This window comes from Euleptes europaea, chromosome 3, assembly GCF_029931775.1.
Source record: "Euleptes europaea isolate rEulEur1 chromosome 3, rEulEur1.hap1, whole genome shotgun sequence".
Lineage (NCBI taxonomy): Eukaryota > Metazoa > Chordata > Lepidosauria > Squamata > Sphaerodactylidae > Euleptes > Euleptes europaea.
The window spans coordinates 116736037-116755868 of NC_079314.1; the positions used below are offsets into that span (position 1 = coordinate 116736037).

The 19832-nt window shown below is 48.8% G+C and overlaps 1 protein-coding gene across 1 annotated transcript in view; it reads left to right on the top strand.

Annotated features, from left to right (window-relative positions):
* Positions 1-162: 162 nt before the first annotated feature.
* The window catches only part of ITIH5 (inter-alpha-trypsin inhibitor heavy chain 5), a 63391-nt gene continuing 43721 nt past the window's right edge, over positions 163-19832 (top strand). The window contains exons 1-5 of the mRNA XM_056847708.1: positions 163-282; positions 9653-9697; positions 13685-13848; positions 15894-15995; positions 18124-18374. Coding sequence (XP_056703686.1) covers positions 163-282; positions 9653-9697; positions 13685-13848; positions 15894-15995; positions 18124-18374 — 682 coding nt within the window. The remainder of the gene's footprint in view (positions 283-9652; positions 9698-13684; positions 13849-15893; positions 15996-18123; positions 18375-19832) is intronic.

Genomic DNA, 19832 nt, shown 5'->3' on the forward strand with positions numbered 1-19832 from the left:
CCAGAGGAGGAGGGAAGGGAGAGGCAGGCAGCCAAGCCGACTGCCGTCAGAGCCCTTTCCCAGTCTCAGTGAGCCGTAGGCAGCGGCTGCAGCAATCCGGGGGGGCTTCCCATCTTCTCCCACTTTGGGGTGGGTGGGCCTGGTGGGGGGCTTCTTCTCGCCATGCTCCTGCTGGTTTGCTTCTGTTGCGGTCTGGCTGTCGTTTTGGGGCAGCAAGATCCTGAATTCTTAGCCCGGGAACTGGAGGCGGCTGAGATTCTGGACTACAGCCTCATCGACAATGTAAGTTTTTAACAAATATCGGTCAGTGTGATTGCCTTGATAATAAGCAAAAAAAATTGCAGCGAGGGACGGCAGAACCATAGAAGACCCCCTTGTGGGACTGGAGAGTGTTTGTCCCGTAACTTTTCATTGCAGTCCAACACACTAATTTAGCCAGGGACGTTTTTCCTGGCTTGGTGGGAAAAGACTCGGCTGGCTTTATTGAACGGGCTGCTGTTCAAAGCACAGGAGAAGAGCTGATTGAAAAGGAGGCGATCTTCCCTAAACGTGGAGAAAGGCAGGATTCAAGTCCAGTAGCACCTTAGGCCATTTATACATGGGAGGTTTCGCCTTGAATTTGCTGCTCTCTAGATGAACATTTTCCCTATTTGCATTTTCAGAACTCTGCCCGGGGGCTTATTTTTGAGTTTTGAGAATTCAGATGGGGAAAATCTGCATCTAGAGAGGGGGAAATCCAAGGCAAAGCCTCCCATGCATAACTCATAAAGACCAACAAGATTTTCCAGGATAGAAGCTTTCAAGAGTCAAAGCTCCCTTCGTCAAGATACAGAGAAATATTTCTGACATGCAAATCGACCGTTTGTTAAATCTTGCTTTGCCAGACGCAGACCCTGCAAGATTTCCCACACCTTTTCAGCGTTGCCTCAAAAGGAACATTTCGCCAGGCGAATTTTCTCCCATTTCTGCAAGCTTTCTATAGGGAAAAGAGAAACCTGGCAAAATCCCTCTTTCATTTGGCACTCTCCTCTAGACAGGATACAGCCATAGTGCTTAGTCAGATGAGGACCTGGGAGGCGTGGGTATAAAATTCTGTGTTTTATGCTGCTATGAAAGGGGCAGGGTGCTTTATCTCTCAGGGGACTGAATTGTACAAGTTTGCCCAAAGAGAACACCTGAATCAGACAAGTGTCTTTAAACACTACTGCCATTATACAGGAGTTAGCAAAATAGAACCTCCATTCTCAAGTGCAGTATATCAGGGAGTAACAGACCTTGGGAACGAACAGGGGGTGTTCATTTTTTTTTTGCTGGCGTGTGTTCCACGCCAGGACGTGCAGCGGACAGGACGTGCCTTGGCTTGACCCGGCAAAATACGTCTGTCCTCCGCTTCACAGGATGTGGAATGCCTGTTTGTTTCAAAACTGCAGCCCCCCGCCGTTCCCCTCTTGTGTGAGTTTAGCGCAACATCTTTGGAATGTGTCGGCTGTTTTCCTGAACTCGCTTCCCTGTCACTTCAAAGACTCCTTGCGCTTCATTTGGGATCTGCCATAAATAAGTGTAAAGGGCAGACGTTTCTTTGGATTTGCGTCCTTCACAAATACCAACGGAACAAAATAAATCCATGGAGTTCATTAGAAAATTGCCGGCAGAGCTGCAGGTGACATGAAAAAGCATGCAACAAAACCGCTTTGGGAATGGTTGATTTGGCATTAGGACACATCAGGGAAATGTCTCCTTTTGGTCATACGTATGGTTGCCAGGTCCCTCTTCACCACCATCAGGAGGTTTTTGGGGTGGAGCCTGGGAAGGGTGGGGTTTGGGGAGGGGAGGGACTTCAATGCCATAGAGCCCAATTGCTAATGCGGCCATTTTCTCCAGGGGAACTGATCTCTGTCAGGTGGAGTTCAGTTGTAATAGCAGGAGATCTCCAGCTAGTACCTGGAGGTTGGCAACCCTAGTCATATGCCTGCTGCCTTTTCAGGGCAGCTCCCCTATCCAACTGCTTCTCCCAGATGTGTTAATCCAGATGTCTTTGCCAGTGCCATTTCAGGGGGAAAGGACTGGGGGAGACGAGCAATTGCGGCAGAAACGCAGAAGGCAGGGAAAGGGTTAAAGCATGCTTCCCCCTCCAGACTACCCCCCTTTCCTTGAGAGCCTGAGGAGGGCGGAGTTAGGGGAGGGGAGGGGAGGGACTTCAATGGCATAGAGTCCAATTGCCTAGGTGGTGGCCATTTTCTCCAGGTGAACTAATCTCTATCGGCTGGAGATCATTTGTAATAACAATTGTTTTTGTTCAGCCTTCCTTAAAGTGTTTAAGGGTTAGATAGCTTAGTTAGGAATTTATAGGTTTAGAAGATACGCCTCCACGATATTTATGTGATTTTTCTGTTGGGATTGTGTTCCTATAATGTTATTATATGGCTTTAACCAGTAAAGTTGTTTATATGGATTGTAATTACTGAGCCTTCGTGCTGTTTGTTTACTCCAGCTATTACCTGGAGGTTGGCAACTCTATCAGTTCACCTGGAGAAAATGACCGCTTTGGCAATTGGACTCTATTGCATTGAAGTCCCTCCCCTCCCCAAACCCTGCCCTCCTCAAGCTGCACCCAAAAAACCTCCCATCGGTGGCAAAGAGGGACCTGGCAACCCTAGACTGGAACCCTTAGAAGTGTTATTTGGACTTTAAACAAAAGTGGTGTGGAGAGAGTCAAGCATATATTTATTTCTCTGCAACAGAGATCAGTTCACCTGAAGAAAATGGCTGCTTTGGAAAGTGGACTCTTTGGCATTATACCCCGTTGATGCCCCTCCCTCCCCAAACCCTGCCCTCCTAAGGCTCAAACCGCACCCCCCAATCTCCAGCTCCCAACCTGGAGCTGGCAGCCATAAATGGTGAGATATAACGGGCCTCCTGTATCTTGAAAATTTAGATGTCCAGTCATATGACCAAAAGGAAAACACTACCTACCTATCTATACAGGAATCACATTCATGGCTAGTTATCAATTCATAGAACTCTAGAAGAAAGAAAGAAAGAAAGAAAGAAAGAAAGAAAGAAAGAAAGAAAGAAAGAAAGAAAGAAAGAAAGAAAGAAAGAAAGAAAGAAAGAAGGAAGGAAGGAAGGAAGGAAGGAAGGAAGGAAGGAAGGAAGGAAGGAAGGAAGGAAGGAAGAAAGAAAGAAAGAAAGAAAGAAAGAAAGAAAGAAAGAAAGAAAGAAAGAAAGAAAGAAAGAAAGAAAGAAAGAAAGATCCCAAGTATTTTATTAGAAGAAGCAATTTCTTTGGCTAATCTTTGTCGAGAATTTGGGAGTCTGCCCTAGTGGCTAAATTCATACTTATTACATACCAGAAGGCTGGGTGGTTGAAAATGGTTTTGTGATGCCATGATTCCTGTTGGTCATGTTTTGAACGGGAGGGTGATTTGAACCTGAAGCATGCCGGCCTGTGCGAAGCTGGCCACAGCCTATTGATAGGGTTGCCATCTTCCAGGTGGTGGCTGGAGATCTCCTGCTATGACAACTGATCTCCAACCGATAGAGATCAGTTCCCCTGGAGAAAATGGCCACTTTGACGGTTGGACTCTATGGCATTGAAGTCCCTCCCCAAACCCCACCCTCCTTAGGCTCCACCCCAGAAACCTCCTGCCGGTGGTGAGGAGGGACCTGGCAACCCTACCTACTGAGATCAGAGAAGCCCTCTTAAATCAGCAGGGCCTCTGTGGGGTAGAACAGGTTGCAGTGTGCATTCTTGAGATTAGTTTTCCGAATCTGCAGGGTTGCTCCCTGGGTGGGAGAAACGGTCACGGAAGGACTTGGCATTGTGGACGTTCAGTGAGTCACTTTTCCCCAAAAGCAGTAATAAACAGATGCCCACACTTGTTGCTGTGGGAATGAGCCGGTGCCGGCAAATGACATATTTTCGGAGGAAGGTTTATGACTCTGCAGCTCTGGCCAGCTGCGTTTCTCGCACCGTCCTACGCTGGGATTCTGATCTCATCCGTGCGCTCTGCAAATCGTTCCAACTAGTCCACAGTTTATAGTACCCAGCTCTGGCAGGCATCCTCTGTTGCCCTTGGTTCTGACCCAAAAGTTTGACGGAAAACTTCACCTGCTGAGTTTCATTATGTCAAACAAGCGGGCAAGGGCTGGCACAGCCAGAGAGGCGCATCAGGCAAAATTCTGGGGGGGGGGGGGATCTGCCTCATCAGCTTTCTCAGGACGAGCTTTTATGAGACACAATGTTTCAAACTGTATTACACTTTATACATATCAACGTATGATGAATTATTACAGTAAGACATACAATACTGAATGCATAAGATGGACCACAACATGTAAGTGTCCATAAACCAAAGTTCATATAACTGATGTTCAAAAGTTATATAACAAGCATCCATCCAGAATTGTAATAATGTAATAGCTGGAACACCAGGGGAAAAGGGGGGGGGGAATTCCACTTATCCAGCAGTATGATCCTTCAGTGCCAAAACTGAAAGATGCACTTGTTCCGTGGTCAGCTGATCCTTGCTGGCCAATCCTATGTTGTTCCTTGGATGTATTGCTGCTAAGAAGCTAGCATAGAAAATGCTGCTGGAGAAAACTATGTGCTGTACATGTGATTGTACACGCATGCAATGTATACACACAGGTTGTATAAACTAGAAATATGTAGAAAGTAACAAGACCCCGGTTTCATCTTGTTTCGCGTTGATATTGTGATAGCTTCTTCAGACTTTACATTTATATCCGACTGCAACTTTGCAGTTCATGAGAATGACTCTTTAGTCCTTTTAGGATTAACAGGACTGGGCCCTCAAGATATTCTAAAATCACTTTTAAAAGGCAATGGTATTAGGCTTGCCAACCTCCAGCTGGTGGCTGGAGATCTCCTGAGATTACAACTGATCTCCAGTTGACCGTGAGCAATTCCCCTGGAGATAGGTTTGCCAACCTCCAGGTACTAGCTGGAGATCTCCCGCTATTACAACTGATCTCTAGCCGACAGAGATCAGTTCCCCTGGAGAAAATGGCCGCTTTGGCAATTGGACTGTATGGCATTGGAGTCCCTCCCCTCCCCTCCCCAATCCCCGCCCTCTTCAGGCTCCACCCCCAAAACTTCCTGCCTGTGGCAAAGAGGGACGTGGCAACCCTACCAGGAGAAAATGGCTGCTTTGGGAAGTAGACTGTGGCATTTTACCCCTCCCCAAACCCTGCCCTCCTGAGGCGCCACCCTCCAAATCACCAGATATTTCCCAACCCGGACTTGGAAACCCTAGTTTAATACCACAGAGTCCAATTGCCAAAGCAGCCATTTTCTCCAGAGGAACTGATCTTGGTCGTCTGGAGATCAATTATAATAGCGGAGCGCTCCCTGCCTCACCTGGAGGTTGGCAACCTTACTGTTGCCTGGAGATCAGTTGTCATTCCAGGAGATCTCCTGGCCCCACCTGGAGGTTGGCAACCCTAGGCGGGGGCTCAATTAGTGAAATCATTTCGAAATGGAACCATTTAAACTCTCTCCCCTTCTTGTGCAGCCTGAACCAAATTGGGCCCCTTTGTGGTAGTAATTTCTTCTCTGTTTTTATGAACAGGACGATCCACACGGAGCAGGAGTAGAGAGGTCACACATGTTTGGACAATGGGGCGCGCGCAAAGTTGTGCCAACTTCTCTTTCCAGGCCTTCATATAAACAGTCATAAAATCACCTCTCGAGAGGGGTGAATATGTTATTTCAGTATATAAATTACGAGCGAGGAAGATGGGGAGCGAAAGAGATCCTCGCATTCTCCAGCTACATCAAATTCCAGAAGCTTTGTCTGGTGAGGAGGGAAAGCTTCTCTTTCGTTCTTTACCAGGAAGATGCTGTAGAAAAGATTTCGGTGCACAAAATCCTTTCTCACTGGAACGTTGCACATATGTGTGATTTGGGGATTGAGCCAGCCTGTGAGTAATGGGATGGTGCTAGGGTTGCCACTTGCCAGGTCCCTCTTCTCCACCGGCGGGATGTTTTTGGGGTGGAGCCTGGGGAGGGAGGGGTTTGGGGATGGGAGGGACTTTAACGCCATAGAGTCCAATTGCCAAAGTGGCCGTTTTCTCCTGTGGAACTGATCTCTATCAGCTGGAGATCAGTTGCAATAGCAGGAGATCTCCAACTAGTACCTGGAGTTTTGGTAACCCTAGATGGTGCCTTTGTTCCAGATGATCATGGTATGCAGTGTTTAAAGTAAGAAGGTTTGGAAGTCAAAGCCCCCATTGGAGAGACATACCTTTCCCCCCAATCCCAGACGCGGGAGCCATGGCGCTTCATTAGTGCGCAAGAGAAAACTTGGCTCCATACAGACATCGTGAACGAGCCGTAATTTGTCTGCGATGCAAACAGTTTGACATTCTTGAGCTCACACCCCCATCCATCTCCTCTCATCCTAGGGTTGCCAGCTCTAGGTTGGGAAATACCTGGAGCTTTTGGGGTGGAGCCTGAGGAGGGCGGAATTTGGTGAGAGGAGGGACTTCAATGCCATAGAGTCCAATTGCCAAAGCGGCCATTTTTCTCTAGGGGAACTGATCTCTGTCACCTGGAGATCAGTTGTAATAGCAGGAGTACTCCAGCTAATACCTGGAGGTTATCTATACAAATAACTCACTCTACTGTAAAAAGTATTGGTCAAATGAGACAGTAGTAGGCAAACAAATGAACAAGCAGTTAACAAGGATGGCAAGAAATGTGGATAGCAAAACTATCACTGTATTGCAAGGTGCAGCAAAAATAAACAAACAAACAAGCAAAGCTAAGCAGCCGAGGTTACAAAGCGAAGATTGCCAAACCATAGGCAAATGCTAATAATTATACAAAATTCATGTGAAGCATATAGTTGCATTCTGGTCAGTTTCAAGTTCTTCAGGCAACGGAGAGATAGGTGGTAACGCGGCTCCGGAAGTATTCCAGCGCTTTCGCTACACGAAGTAGCTTCATCAGCCACAAGGGTTTAATTGTACAGTTCCTAGGAAAAATTTGGAGCCGCAAGAATAATTCTGATAGCAGCCCGTTTGGGAGCTCCAAATTTTCCCTAGGAACTGTACAATTAAGCCCTTGTGGCTGATGAAGCTACTTCGTGTAGCGAAAGCGCTGGAATACTTCCCGAGCCACGTTACCACCTATCTCTCCGTTGCCTGAAGAACTTGAAACTGACCAGAATGCAACTATATGCTTCACATGAACTTTTGTATAATTATTAGCATTTGCCTATGGTTTGGCAATCTTCGCTTTGTAACCTCGGCTGCTTAGCTTTGCTTGCTTGTTTGTTTGTTTTTGCTGCACCTTGCAATACAGTGATAGTTTTGCTATCCACATTTCTTGCCATCCTTGTTAACTGCTTGTTCATTTGTTTGCCTACTACTGTCTCATTTGACCAATACCTGGAGGTTGGCAACCCTAGATACAATGCCATCAAGTCCACCCTCCAAAGCATCCATTTCCTAAAGGGGAACTGATCTCTGTAGTCTAGAGATAATCTGTAATTCCAGGGGATCCCCAGGTCCCACCTGGAGGCTGGCATCCCTAATGATTCTATCGGGGGGTGGGGTGCAGTGAGGAGGGGGGAATTGGGCTGAAGTTACCTTTGTATTCCTTTCGTCCTTGGACCAGCCCCAAATATTTCCAGTATGCTGTAATGACAGTTCAGAGAGTATTTGTTTCTTGCTATAGCAATGACGGGACGCGTTGCAATTACCGCCACAGCATTTGATAATTTTTTTAAATTGTCAGCATGTTCTCCTTGTCATCACGGTTGGTTCTAGACGATCAACAGATCTTCTCTCTTACACATTTCTGGCTGGGGGCCCAGCTGAGAAAACGCTTCACCTGTTTTGTTTCCAAGGGTCGGACCATTGCGAAAAGCGCAGGAATGGGGCCCGGGGGAGTGGGGGAAAGGAGGTAGCTTTGTGAGAGGGTAGGGTTGCCAGGTCCCTCTTCACCACTGGCGGGAGGTTTTTGGGGTGGAGCCCGAGGAGAGGGGAGGGACTTCAATGCCACCGAGTCCAATTGCCAGAGCAGCCATCTTCTCCAGGTGAACTGATCTCGATCGACTGGAGATCAGTTGTAACAGCAGGAGATCTCCAGCTATTTCCTGGAGGTTGGCAACCCTATGAGAGGGTGCAGCAAAACCCTTCACAGGTGAACTGCAAAATCAGGCGCTTCTCTCGATTTCCCCCCTTCCCAATGGGAACCTGGCTCTAAGCCAAGGGCTGCGCATTCTTTCCCCAGGTTCTTGCAAGTTCACCATTTAAACAAGCGTTCAACCCCGTCGTACTTTGGCAGTGCGATTCGGATTCCTTTGCACGGCTTTGATCTGCTAATTGGTTTCTCTTCCAATGTGTGTTTGTGTGTGTGTGTGTAGGCAGATATACACAAACCTGACAGCTGAAGAAGTACAGGTTGATTACTGGCTAGTAGGCTGCACAGTTTTAATGGGAGTGAGCCAGAGGATTTCAAAGTGTGTTCCTGGAGCCCTTCTCAAGGTTTCCGAAATGAAATGATGTGAATTGCAATCAATGGCGTCCAGATTTTCCTAGAAGACCGCTCGTTCACAGCTGTTAACCTCCCATTGAAATGTCTGCTGGGTGTGGGGTTGCCAGCCTCCAGGGACTAGCTGGAGATCTCCTGCTATTACAACTGATCTCCAGCCGATAGAGATTAGTTCTCCTAGAGAAAAGGGCCGCTTTGGCAATTGGTCTCTATGGCATTGAAGTCCCTCCTCTCCCCAAACCCCGCCCTCCTTAGTCTCCGCCCCAAAAATCTCCAGGTATTTCCCAACCTGGAGCTGGCAACCCTGGCGGTTCCTGAATGCGATGCTGTGGGTTTAATAAAAATTCTCCCACTGCTGCTGAGAGCAGTGCCAGGCAACAGAAGCAGGTAGGGGGGGATCTCCTACTCCTACCAACGGAATGAGTAGGGTTGCCAAGTCCCTCTTTGCCACTGGCGGGAGGTTTTGGGGGCGGAGCCTGAGGAGGGCGGGGTTTGGGGAGGGGAGGGACTTCAATGCCATAGAGTCCAATGGCCAAAGTGGCCATTTTCTCCAGAGGAACTGATCTCTATCGGCCAGGGCCGTCTTAACAGCAGTATGGGCCCCGGGCAAACCAGTGTGCTGGGGCCCCTATGACAACCACTCATAGGAATAAAAAGTAAATGGTCGATAATATTAAACATATATTTATTTTATTGGCACTTCAACAAAACTGGTGTTAAAATATTCTTTTATAGTTTAGTATAGTCTAGACTACTGTGTAGTAGTATTTATTTATGGCAAGTCACTTAACATACACAGATTAGCATAGGGCCCCTATGCTCGTGGGGCTCCCGGGCAAGGGCCCATCAGGCCCATGCGTTAAGATGGCCCTGGTAACAGCAGGTCTCTGAGCTTGCGTGCTGTGTATTTAGTAGTACCTGGAGGATGGCAACCCTAGGAATGAGCCCCCTGCTTACATCTGAGTAGACACGATTGTGCTGCTAAAATAAATAACGAAAACATGTCGTGAAATTGTTCCTTGAAAGTCAACATTTTCAAAACCGCTAAGGTGTGCAACAATGTACTCCCCTTTTGGGTTTAAAAAAACCAAGCCGGCCGACTGAAGCTGTTCCTTTAATTTTCTCCAGGTTGCTCGGAGAGTCCCCAGACAAGCCCGGTTTCTGCAGCGGCTGGTAAGTGACGATCAGAGAGCACGGAGGGGCCGTGGCTCAGTGGTAGAGCATCTGCTTGGCAAGCAGAAGATCCCAGGTTCAATCCCCGGCGTCTCCATTTAAAAGGGTTCAGATGGTGGGTGATGTGAAAGACCTGTACTTGAGGCCCTGGAGAGCTGCAGCCAGTCCGACTAGACAATACTGACCTTGACAGACCAACGGTGTCAATCGGTTACCGGTAACAGTTCCATTCAGGTCAGGGGCCATGGCTCAGTGGTTGAGCATCTGCTTGGCATGCAGAAGGTCCCGGGTTCAATCCCCAGCGCATTCACTTGAAAGGGTTCAGGTGGTGGGTGACATGCAAGACCTCAGCCTGAGACCCTGGAGAGCCGCTACCAGTCTGACTAGACAATGGTGATTTTGAAAGACCAATGGTCTAGGGTTGCCAGATGCCTCTTCGCCACCGGTGGGAGGTTTTTGGGGTGGAGCCTGAGGAGGGCAGGGTTTGGAGATGGGAGGGACTTCAATGCCATAGAGTCCAGTTACCAAAGTGGACATTTTCTCCAGGTGATCTGATCTCTATCGACTGGAGATCAGTTGTAATAGCAGGAGGTCTCCCGCTAGTACCTGGAGATGGGCAACCCTACGATGGTCTGATTTAATATAAGGCATCTTCATATGTTTGTGGGTTCACATGTGTTCTGCACAAGTCCCATCTCTGGAATAAGAGAATATGCTCACAGGCAGGAAGTTCTCCCCACAGCTTCAAGCTCTTCTGTTTTTCTAACAGCAACGGTATGCTTTGAAGCTTCCTCCAGAAATGAGATGGGTGGTTCCCAAAAAATATTTAAAGAACAAACAAATGTTTCAAAAATAACAACAAAAGGTTAGGAAACTGGTAGTCAATGGAGTGCAATGATAATGTTAGGCAGAATGGGAGGGGATTGGTTTTTCCTAAAGTTTTAAGAATGCTTGTATTCATAACATTCCCAAGGCACTTCAGGTTCCTCGGGTTGCCAGCCTCCAGGCAAGACCTGGAGATCTCCCAGAATTACAACTGATTTCCAGACCACAGAGAGGCCCTCATAAGACCACGAAGTGCAGACTTCTAATGGTGCCACTTCCTGCAGCCCAAAGGCTACGAGAGGTTCCAGGAGCAAGCATCCCTGGCACATCTGGAGAGAACTCGGAGAACCTGTGGGCCTAGGGTTGTCAGGTCCCTCTTCCCAACCAGCGGGAGGTTTTTAGGACGGAGCCTGAGGAGGGTGGGGTTTGGGGAGGGGCGGGACTTCAATGCCATAGAGTTCAATGGCCAAAGCAGCCACTTTCTCCAGGTGAACTGATCTCTATCGGCTGGAGATCAGTTGTAATAGCAGGGGATCTCCTGCTAGTACCTGGAGGTTGGCAACCCTATGTGGGCCTCACTTGGAGCCTGCCCCACCTGCAGTCTAAGCTAGACTCTGCAAAGTAGGGTTTCCAACCTCCAGGTGGAGCCTGGAGATCTACTGGAATTATAACTGATCTCTGAACTACAGAGATCTCTTCTCTGGGAGAAAATGGCTGCTTTGGAAGGTGGACTCTATGGCATTATACCCCACTGAGGCCCCTCCCATCCCCAACCTCTGCCCTCCCTAGGCTCCATCCTCAAATCTCCAGGAATTTCTCAACCCAGAGTTGGCAACCCTATGCAAGAGTCATTCATGGATTTTGGTTGCTTGAAAAGTAGCTGTGCCAGGCTGGCGAGAAGAATGGTAGACAACCACCAAGGTATGGTATTAGGGTTGCCAACCTCCAGGTGGTAGCTGGAGATTTCCCGCTTTTACAACTGATATCCAGGTGATAGAGGAGGTTCACCTGGAGAAAATGGTCACTTTGGAAGGTGGACTCTATGTCGTTGAAGTCCCTCCCCACTCCAAACCCTGCCGTCCTCAGGCTCCACCCCCAAAATTGGCATTTCCCTGGGCATGTAAGAAAGGACCACGAGAGCCAAGCACTGACACAACCCTTCCTGCCCTCCCTCTCATGCTCTGCCTAAGTTTGCAGAATCAGCATTTCTGTCAGATGGCCATTTAGCCTCTGCATAAAATGATAAATGTGTACACGAGGATTTGAAAATTTAGGCTGACTCGTGCCATATATAAGCAAACGGAGGGGGGAAATCTGCTTCCTCTAAGCTTGGATAAGCTATTTGAAGGCTCTTGCATAAACAAAGCTTAACATCAAGAAATTGTATATGTTAACATTGCGCAGGATAAGAACTGAATAGCGTTATAGTTAGTCATTCCTATCTTGGTGCTCGAACCATCCATAAGGGGAGAGCATGAGGATCCTGACATAGCCAGGTCATTTCGTGTGATTTGGGCAATGCACTTGTTTTTTCAGCTTTGGTTCACTTGAGTGTCTGTTTTCAGAAATGTGGGCTTTGGATCTCATGTACTGAAGCTGGAAAATATGTGTCTTGCCCTGACCTAGATGGCCCAGTAGGCCAGGTCCCTCTTAAGAAGAAGAAGAGTTGGTTTTTATATGCCAACTTTCTCGACCACTTAAGGAAGAATCAAACCGGCTTACAATCACTTCCCCTCCCCCTGCCCACAACAGACATCCTGTGAGGTAGGTGGGGCTGAGAGAGCTCTATGAGAGCTGTGACTAGCCCAAGGTCACTCAGCTGGCTTCATGTGTAGGAGTGCGGAAACCAACCCAGTTCACCAGATTAGTGTCCGCCGCTCATGTGGAGGAGTAGGGAATCAAACCTGGTTCCCCAGATCAGAGCCCACCACTCCAAACCACCGCTCTTCACCACTACACCATGCTGGCTCTCTTCACCGCCAGCGGGAGGTTTTTGGGGCAGAGCCTGAGGAGGACGGGGTTTGGAGAGGGGAGGGACTTCAATGCCAAAGAGTCCAATTGCCAAAGCGGCCATTTTCTCCAGGGGAACTGATCTATTTCAGCTGGAGATCAGTTGTAATAGCAGGAGATCTCCAGCTAGTACCTGGAGGTTGGCAACCCTATGGCCCAGGCTTGCCCAGTGTCGTCAGATCATGGAAGCTAAGCAGGGTCGCCCCGGTTGGTATTTGGATGGGAAACCACCACAGTGGCTACGCAGAGGCAGGCAATGGCCAACCACCTCTGCTTGACTCGTGCCTTGAGAATTCATGTGTGTGTGTGGGGGGGGACATCACGATAAATCAGCTGCAACTTGACAGTACTTTATAATCTTATATGACAAATATAATTACTATACCACAATTTTAACAAAAAAAAATTAAGAATCCTATGGCCATTTATGCAGGGTAAATTTCGATGCTCGCTCAAAGCTCTTTTTTAAAATGAGAACTTTAAAATGCCTATTCATGGTCCCGACGCAAAAGGAGAAATTCCACCACCACCCTCACTCGCCTGGTCCTTCGTTCCTTCCATTAGCCAACCGCCGTTTGCATAGCTAACTGTCATTTTGCATGCGGCTGTCATTTTACATGCTTCCATGAGGGGATTTTTCGATGCGGGGGCGGAGCAAACACAAACGGTCACATTAAAGGGGCTCTTAAGAAATGTGAAGCAGGTATGCGCCAGCTTGCCGTCACTTCCTAAATGACGGTTCAGCATGAAAAACTCAAAAATATATGCGGGGCACTTCAGCCTGGAATTACCAAGCATAAATGGCCTGTCATCACATCCATGCTGAGCCCCCTTCTCTCTCCACACTTTGCCCTGACTAGGTTGCACCCCCAAATCTCCAGATATTTCCCAATTCAGAGTTGGAAACCCTAGATTCTACAGCAGCTGTAGAACCAATCTAAATCACCGACAAATTCCCAGCCAAAACCCACCTTTGCCAAACCATCCCCTCCCCGAAGTGGGTCTAACACTCCTTTTGTCTATGAGTTTTTTGTGCAGGCGTTTGCTCAGGGGTTGGTAAAAACAGCCACGCCATCATTGGAGCCAAATGGATTGAACGTCAGGGGTATGAACGGGTCCCGCAGCTTACCAGTCCCTGCTCTGTTCCAACAGGAAACCAGACCCCGAATGTCTGAATTCTCGGTGAGATCCACGATCATTTCCCGCTACGCTTTCACCACCGTCTCCTGCACCTTGGTGAACAGTGGCTCCGAGGACAGGGAAGGCGTCTTTGAAATGCAGGTCCCCGTCACGGCCTTCATCACTAATTTTACCATGTAGGTGAGAGGGTCTGGGGAACTGCACAGAGGTCTATGAGCCGGAGATGCTAATTCTTTTGTGCCTATCTGTTTTGTTGCCCCCCATTGAGAAGGTGCTGAAAAGAACAACCAAAATTATCAGGGAACTAGAGCAACTAACCAATGAGGAGGGTTAAAACGCTTAGGGCTGTTTAGGTTGGAAAGAAAGCGGTTAAGGGGAGACATGGTAGAGGTCTATAAAATTATGCACAGTATGGGGAGAGTGGATAGGAAGAAGTTTTTCTCCCTCTTCTTCTTCTACATTTTTGATCTCCAAATCAGCCAATGGAAAAACCTCCATTCCTATCCCAAGGGTGTATTTCAGTCAACAGGTTATCTTGGTCCTCCCAGAGGTATCCAATCCATGAGAGAGACATCATGGTGTAGTGGTTAAGGTGTCAGACTAGAATTTGGGAAACCCAGGTTTGAATCCCCACTCTGCCAGGGAAACTTGCTGGGTGATCCTGGGCCAATCATACACTCTTAGCCTCGACCCTGGCTAGGGTTGCCAGGTCCCCCTTCACCACCGGCAGGAGGTTTTTGGGCAGAGCCTGGGGAGGGCGGGGTTTGGGGAGGGGAGGGACTTCAGTGCCATAGAGTCCAGTGGCCAAAGCGGCCATCTTCTGAACTGATCTCTATTGGCTGGAGATCAGTTGTCATAGCAGGAGACCCCCCCAGCTAGTACCTGGAGGGTTGTGAGCAAAACCAGCAGTCACTTAGCCAAAATCTAAATCCTTGTGGTTATACTTAACACAAAAATTAATGTTACAAATTTATATAGAATATCAATGATATTGTATATTCATATCATGTTGTAAAGATTGTTCATTATAATTCCAAACAAAGTTACAAAGTTACAAATGCAGTAAGCCATTAACATTCATGGTAAATTACTCGCTTGAGGGCAGTCCTTAATATTACGCATTGAAATCCTGCGTGATGGTAATGCTCTCAGCGTCGGTAACTTTGTGGTTCCGATGTTACCCTTGTAGAATGGGATGCGGTTCTTTATAGGGGTCCGGTTATCACCCTGTTTCGACCCTTTAGGCCTTCCTCAGGAACCAACGCTAGCTGTTCAATAACCTGCTCTCGCGTTGGCCACAAAGTTACCAACGCTGAGAGCATTACCATCACGCGGGATTTCAACGCGTAATATTAAGGACTGCGAGTAATTTACCGTGAATGTTAACAGCTTACTGTATTTGTAACTTTGTAACTTTGTTTGGAATTATAATGAACAAACTTTACAACATGATATGAATATACAATATCATTAATATTCTATATAAATTTGTAACATTAATTTTTTGTGTCAAGTATAACCACAAGGATTTAGGCTAAGTGACTGCTGGTTTTGTTCCAACTATTGTACAGCAGGCTAACCTCTGTTTACCAAGTACCTGGAGGGTGGCAACCCTAACCCTGGCGTGTATTTGGATGGGCGACCTCCAAAGCATACCAGGGGTGTGATGCTGAGTAGAAAATGGCAAACCACTTCTGAATCCCTTTCGCCTTGAAAACCCTCTAGGGCCACCATAGGTCAGTTGTGACTTGATGACCAAAAAAAAATGCAGTCCTTTGGGAGGGAGGGCCACGTGGTACAGCCTGTTCTCATCAGATCTTGGAAGCGAAGCAGAGTCAGTACTTGGATGGGAAACTACCAAGGAAGGCTCTGCAAAAGAAGGCAATGGGAAGGGGCCCTGGCTCAGTGGCAGAGCCTCTGCTTGGCATGCCGAAGGTCCCAGGTTCAATCCCTGGCATCTCCAGTTAAACGGACTAGGCAAGTAGGTGATGCGAATGATCTCCGCCTGAGACCCCGGAGAGCCACTTCCAGTCTGAGTAGACAATACTGACCCAGGGTCTGACTCAGTATAAGGCAGCTTCATGTGTTTATGTGGCAAACCGCCTCTGCTTCTCACTTGCTCTTGCTGGGGTCGCCATAAGTTGGTTGTGACTTGACGGCACAGACATATCCAATCCATCTCATTCCTTTCCTTCCTCCTCCATCTCTTTCACGGCTCCAGGGTCATCGGTGACAAAGCTTACCATGGCGAAGTTATCGGGAAAGATAAGAGGCTTGGAGAAGCGGCAAGACACCACAGATATTCAAGGCCCAGAGACGATGGGTAGGTATTGGGTCCTCCCAGATTGTCTTCTGGTTGGCCAGACGGTCTGCCTTGCCGTTCCTGTGGAGTTCTGGGGCACAAAGTTCTACTTGGTTACCCTCAGTAGTGCAATACATGCAAATCCATGTTGGTCAATGTAGAGGTCCCAGTTAGGCTTACCAGGCCCCTCTTCTTTTTCGGCGGGAGGTTTTTGAAGTGGAGGTGGGGGGGGGGGTCGAACGCTCCTGGAAGTGCTGCATTGCAAAGGGCCGGTTTCCACTCAAACTCCAAATTTGAGTGGTAAAGGCCTGTTGTGATGTGTCCCTGCCTGCACAGATTGCCCACCGACCCTCAGCTGGTTAGCGGGCAGCCAGGTGGATTGGCGGGGGTTTGCCTGCCACCACCTGGCACTTGGCAACCCTAGTCCCGGTGCCTTTCCATGTATCTGTGCAGAGTTTCCTGTGACCTCCTAAATTGAGAGTCTTGTTAGGGTTTCCAACTCTGGGTTGGGAAATTGCTGGACATTTTGGGGGAGGATGGTGTGACATTTTTCCAGAGCGCCCCTGACTGTTGGCCCCCAAGGTAGCCTTGCCCCTCCCTGGGCCGGTTTCCTTGGCCTCAGATGAGGGCAGTGGTGCTGTTTCTCCTGGCAAGCACCTGAAATCCCCTTACGTTCGCTCCCAGGACAGGTCTTGCCTCAGACTTCCCTAGAGCCTTCTCTCCTCCATGGCCTCGGCCTAGGGCTGCCAGGTCCTCCCTCTCCTCTGGCGGGAGGTTTTTTTGGGGAAAATGAGGCAAAGATTGCCTGCGCGGCCATGCCGACATGATCACATCACTTCTGGTTTACACCTGGAGCACCACATCGCAAGGGGCCTTTTACCACTCAAACTTGGAGTTTGTGATGTGGCGTGGTGGGCAGGCATGCACGCACGTGTTGCCTGCCGTCTCTCAGCTGGTCAGCGGGCAGCCAGGTGGATTGGCGGGGGTTTGCCCGCTGCCACTGGCACTTGGCAACTTTACCTCTGCCTCTGGCTCCTTTTTATCCCCTAAGCCCCACTCCCTTCTCTATGGCCCTCTTCTAGCCCTGCCTCTGCCAAGGCTATAAAGGCCCCGAGTGGTCGGGCTACCCGGCTTTTCACCCTGGCCCGACTGGCTGCACTCAGTCAGCATCTCCGCCCTGCCCCACCCTTTGGGCCTCAGCTGTACCGCTGCAAGGAGGCTGTCCACATGGCCTAGGCCAGCCGCTGCTCCGCCATCACATTTCCTCTATCGCCCAGGCCTGCGGACAGCATGACCGGGAACCCAGTGAGTCTGTCCCATTACTGTGGTCAAGCTTTCCCCCTCCTGGTAGGGTTGCCTGTGGCCAAGCTTTCCCCCTCCTAGTAGGGTTGCCAGGTCCCTCTTCACCATCGGTGGGAGATTTTGGGGGTGGATCCTAAGTAGGGCGGGGTTTGGGGAGGTGATCAATGCTGGAGAGTCCAATTGCCAAAGTGGCCATTTTCTCCAGGGGAACTGATCTCTATCGGCTGGAGATCAGTTGTAATAGCAGGAGATCTGCTATTACCTGGAGGTTGGAGAACCAAAACAGCACAGAAACAATATAAGAAATGCTTAATTTTATAAGTGAGTAAAGTGTAAAAGTGACAATAAATATATACAATATTATACAACAAGATACAGGTAAGTAATATATCTCAATCCAGCACGTCAAGGACTTGGAAACCTCTCAAGTCCATTCGGATATAAGTCCAATAAATCCAGTAGTTATATAGGAAGAATATTTCCTTTATAGGGAGCAGTTGTATGTCTTTTCAGACTATATTTCAGTACGCTGGAAATCAAGCAACATTTGCAAAGCCACAATACAGGATGACAGGACGTCTTGTCTAGATCGTAATCAATCACGTTTCGCATATGGCTTCGTCAGCTACATGTATCCAAAAGTACAATTTCAAAGCACCTCAGTAGGTAACATCTCTTTAGGGACCACCAACAGTGTCTATTCAGGTCTCCATTAGGACAGAATTACCTGGAGGTTGGCAACCCTACCTCCCGGGTCCCTAGGGTGGGGATTAAAATATATGCAGGGGGGGGGGAATGGTGCCTGTGAAAAGGCAGGCTTTGACCTCCCGTTGAATTCTCCTGGCAGGGAACATGGATTCGAGACGTTCAAGGCATCTGGAACCATTCCCAGGAAAGGGCAGGCCGTTTTCCTGCTCCATTATGAAGAGCTCTTGCAAAGACGGCTGGGGAAGTATCAGTATACCCTCAGCATCCGTCCTCAGCAGTTGGTGGGGCGCTTGCGTGTTGAAGTGAACATCCTCGAAAATTCGGGAATCACCTCCCTGGAAGTTCCACCGCTCCAAAGCAGCCGGAGCAGAGGCGGCGGGAATGGCGAAGGTGAGTAGAACTCAGGGGTAATATCTATATCTATATCTATCTCTCTCTCTCTCTCTATATATATATATATGTAACTCCCAGTTTGAGTGGTAAAGGCCCCGTGCGATGCGGGGCTTCCGGGTGTAAACCGGAAGTGATGCAATCCCAGCTGCACGCGCACGATCTCTCCCTCACCTCCACCCTAAAAACCTCCCGCCAGAGGAGAGGGGGGATCTGGCACCAGTCCAACCCCCTGCCATGCAGGATCCCACAATCAAAGCACTCCCGACAGATGGCCACCCAACCTCTGCTTGAAGACCTCCAAAGATGGGGCTTCCCCCCCCTCCCGAGGCAGCGCATTCCACCGTCGAACAGCCCTCACCATCAGAAAGTTCTTCCTAATGTTTAGGTGGAATCGCTTTTCTCTTAGTTTAAATCCATTACTCCGTTTCCTGGTCTCTGGAGCAACAGAGAACAAGCTAGTTTTGTCATCAACATGACATCCCTTCACCCAGCAGGCTTCATGTGGAAGAGTGGGGAATAGAAACCGGTTCTCCAGATTAGAGTCCGCCGCTCTTAGCCACTACACCACGCTGGCTAAAACGTCCTAGCATCTGAGAATCATTCTTCCCTGACTCCTGACCCTCTTTGGAGAGCTTGTATATTTTAAGCAAATGCTTTTTCCATCCCGCTGTCGATGCCAAATCTCAGAGGAAGTCCTGTTGTGCCGCGTTGATGGAAAGGCCTGCGCATGCCAAAAGCAGTAGCCAGCAGGCAGCAGGCATGCGTTCCACCGCTCCCCTCATGTTCACGTTTGTTATTGCACCTTCTATACTGGTAACTGTGCGGTACAGGATGGGACACTGTAACTTTCCCCAGGGAAAAAACCATCCGTGGCACCCCTGTCTGGTTAGACGACCTGAGGCGGAGCTGGAATGGGAGCCAGAGTTCAGATTTCAAGAGCTCTGCCCTTACGAAAGCAGCGAAGGCCTGTTGCAAGGAGGCAGATGTTGTGGGAGGGTCTGTCCCAAGATTGGCATTCTGGAAGCTGAAGGGAGGGGCCATGGCTCAGCAGTAAAGCCTCTGCTTCGCATGCAGAGGGTCCCAGGTTCAATCGCCGGCATCTCCAGTTAGAGGATGTGAAAAGGAACTTGGGGTCTTAGTAGACCAGTGGGGTTCACTGTTCATCAGTGACCTGGAGTTGGGGGTGAACAGCAAGGTGGCCACGTTTGCAGATGACACCACATTATTTAGGGTGGTGAAAACAGTATCGGACTGTGAAGAGCTCCGGAAGGTCATCTTTGTGGGCTTCCTGGAGGCCCCTGGTTGGCCACCGTGTGAACAGACTGCTGGACTTGACGGACCTGGGTCTGATCCAGCAGGGCTTTTCTGATGTTCTTATATTCTACTGCTATAGACAGACTAGGAGCCCCGTGGCGCAGAGTGGTAATGCTGCAGTACTGCAGTCAAAAGCTCTGC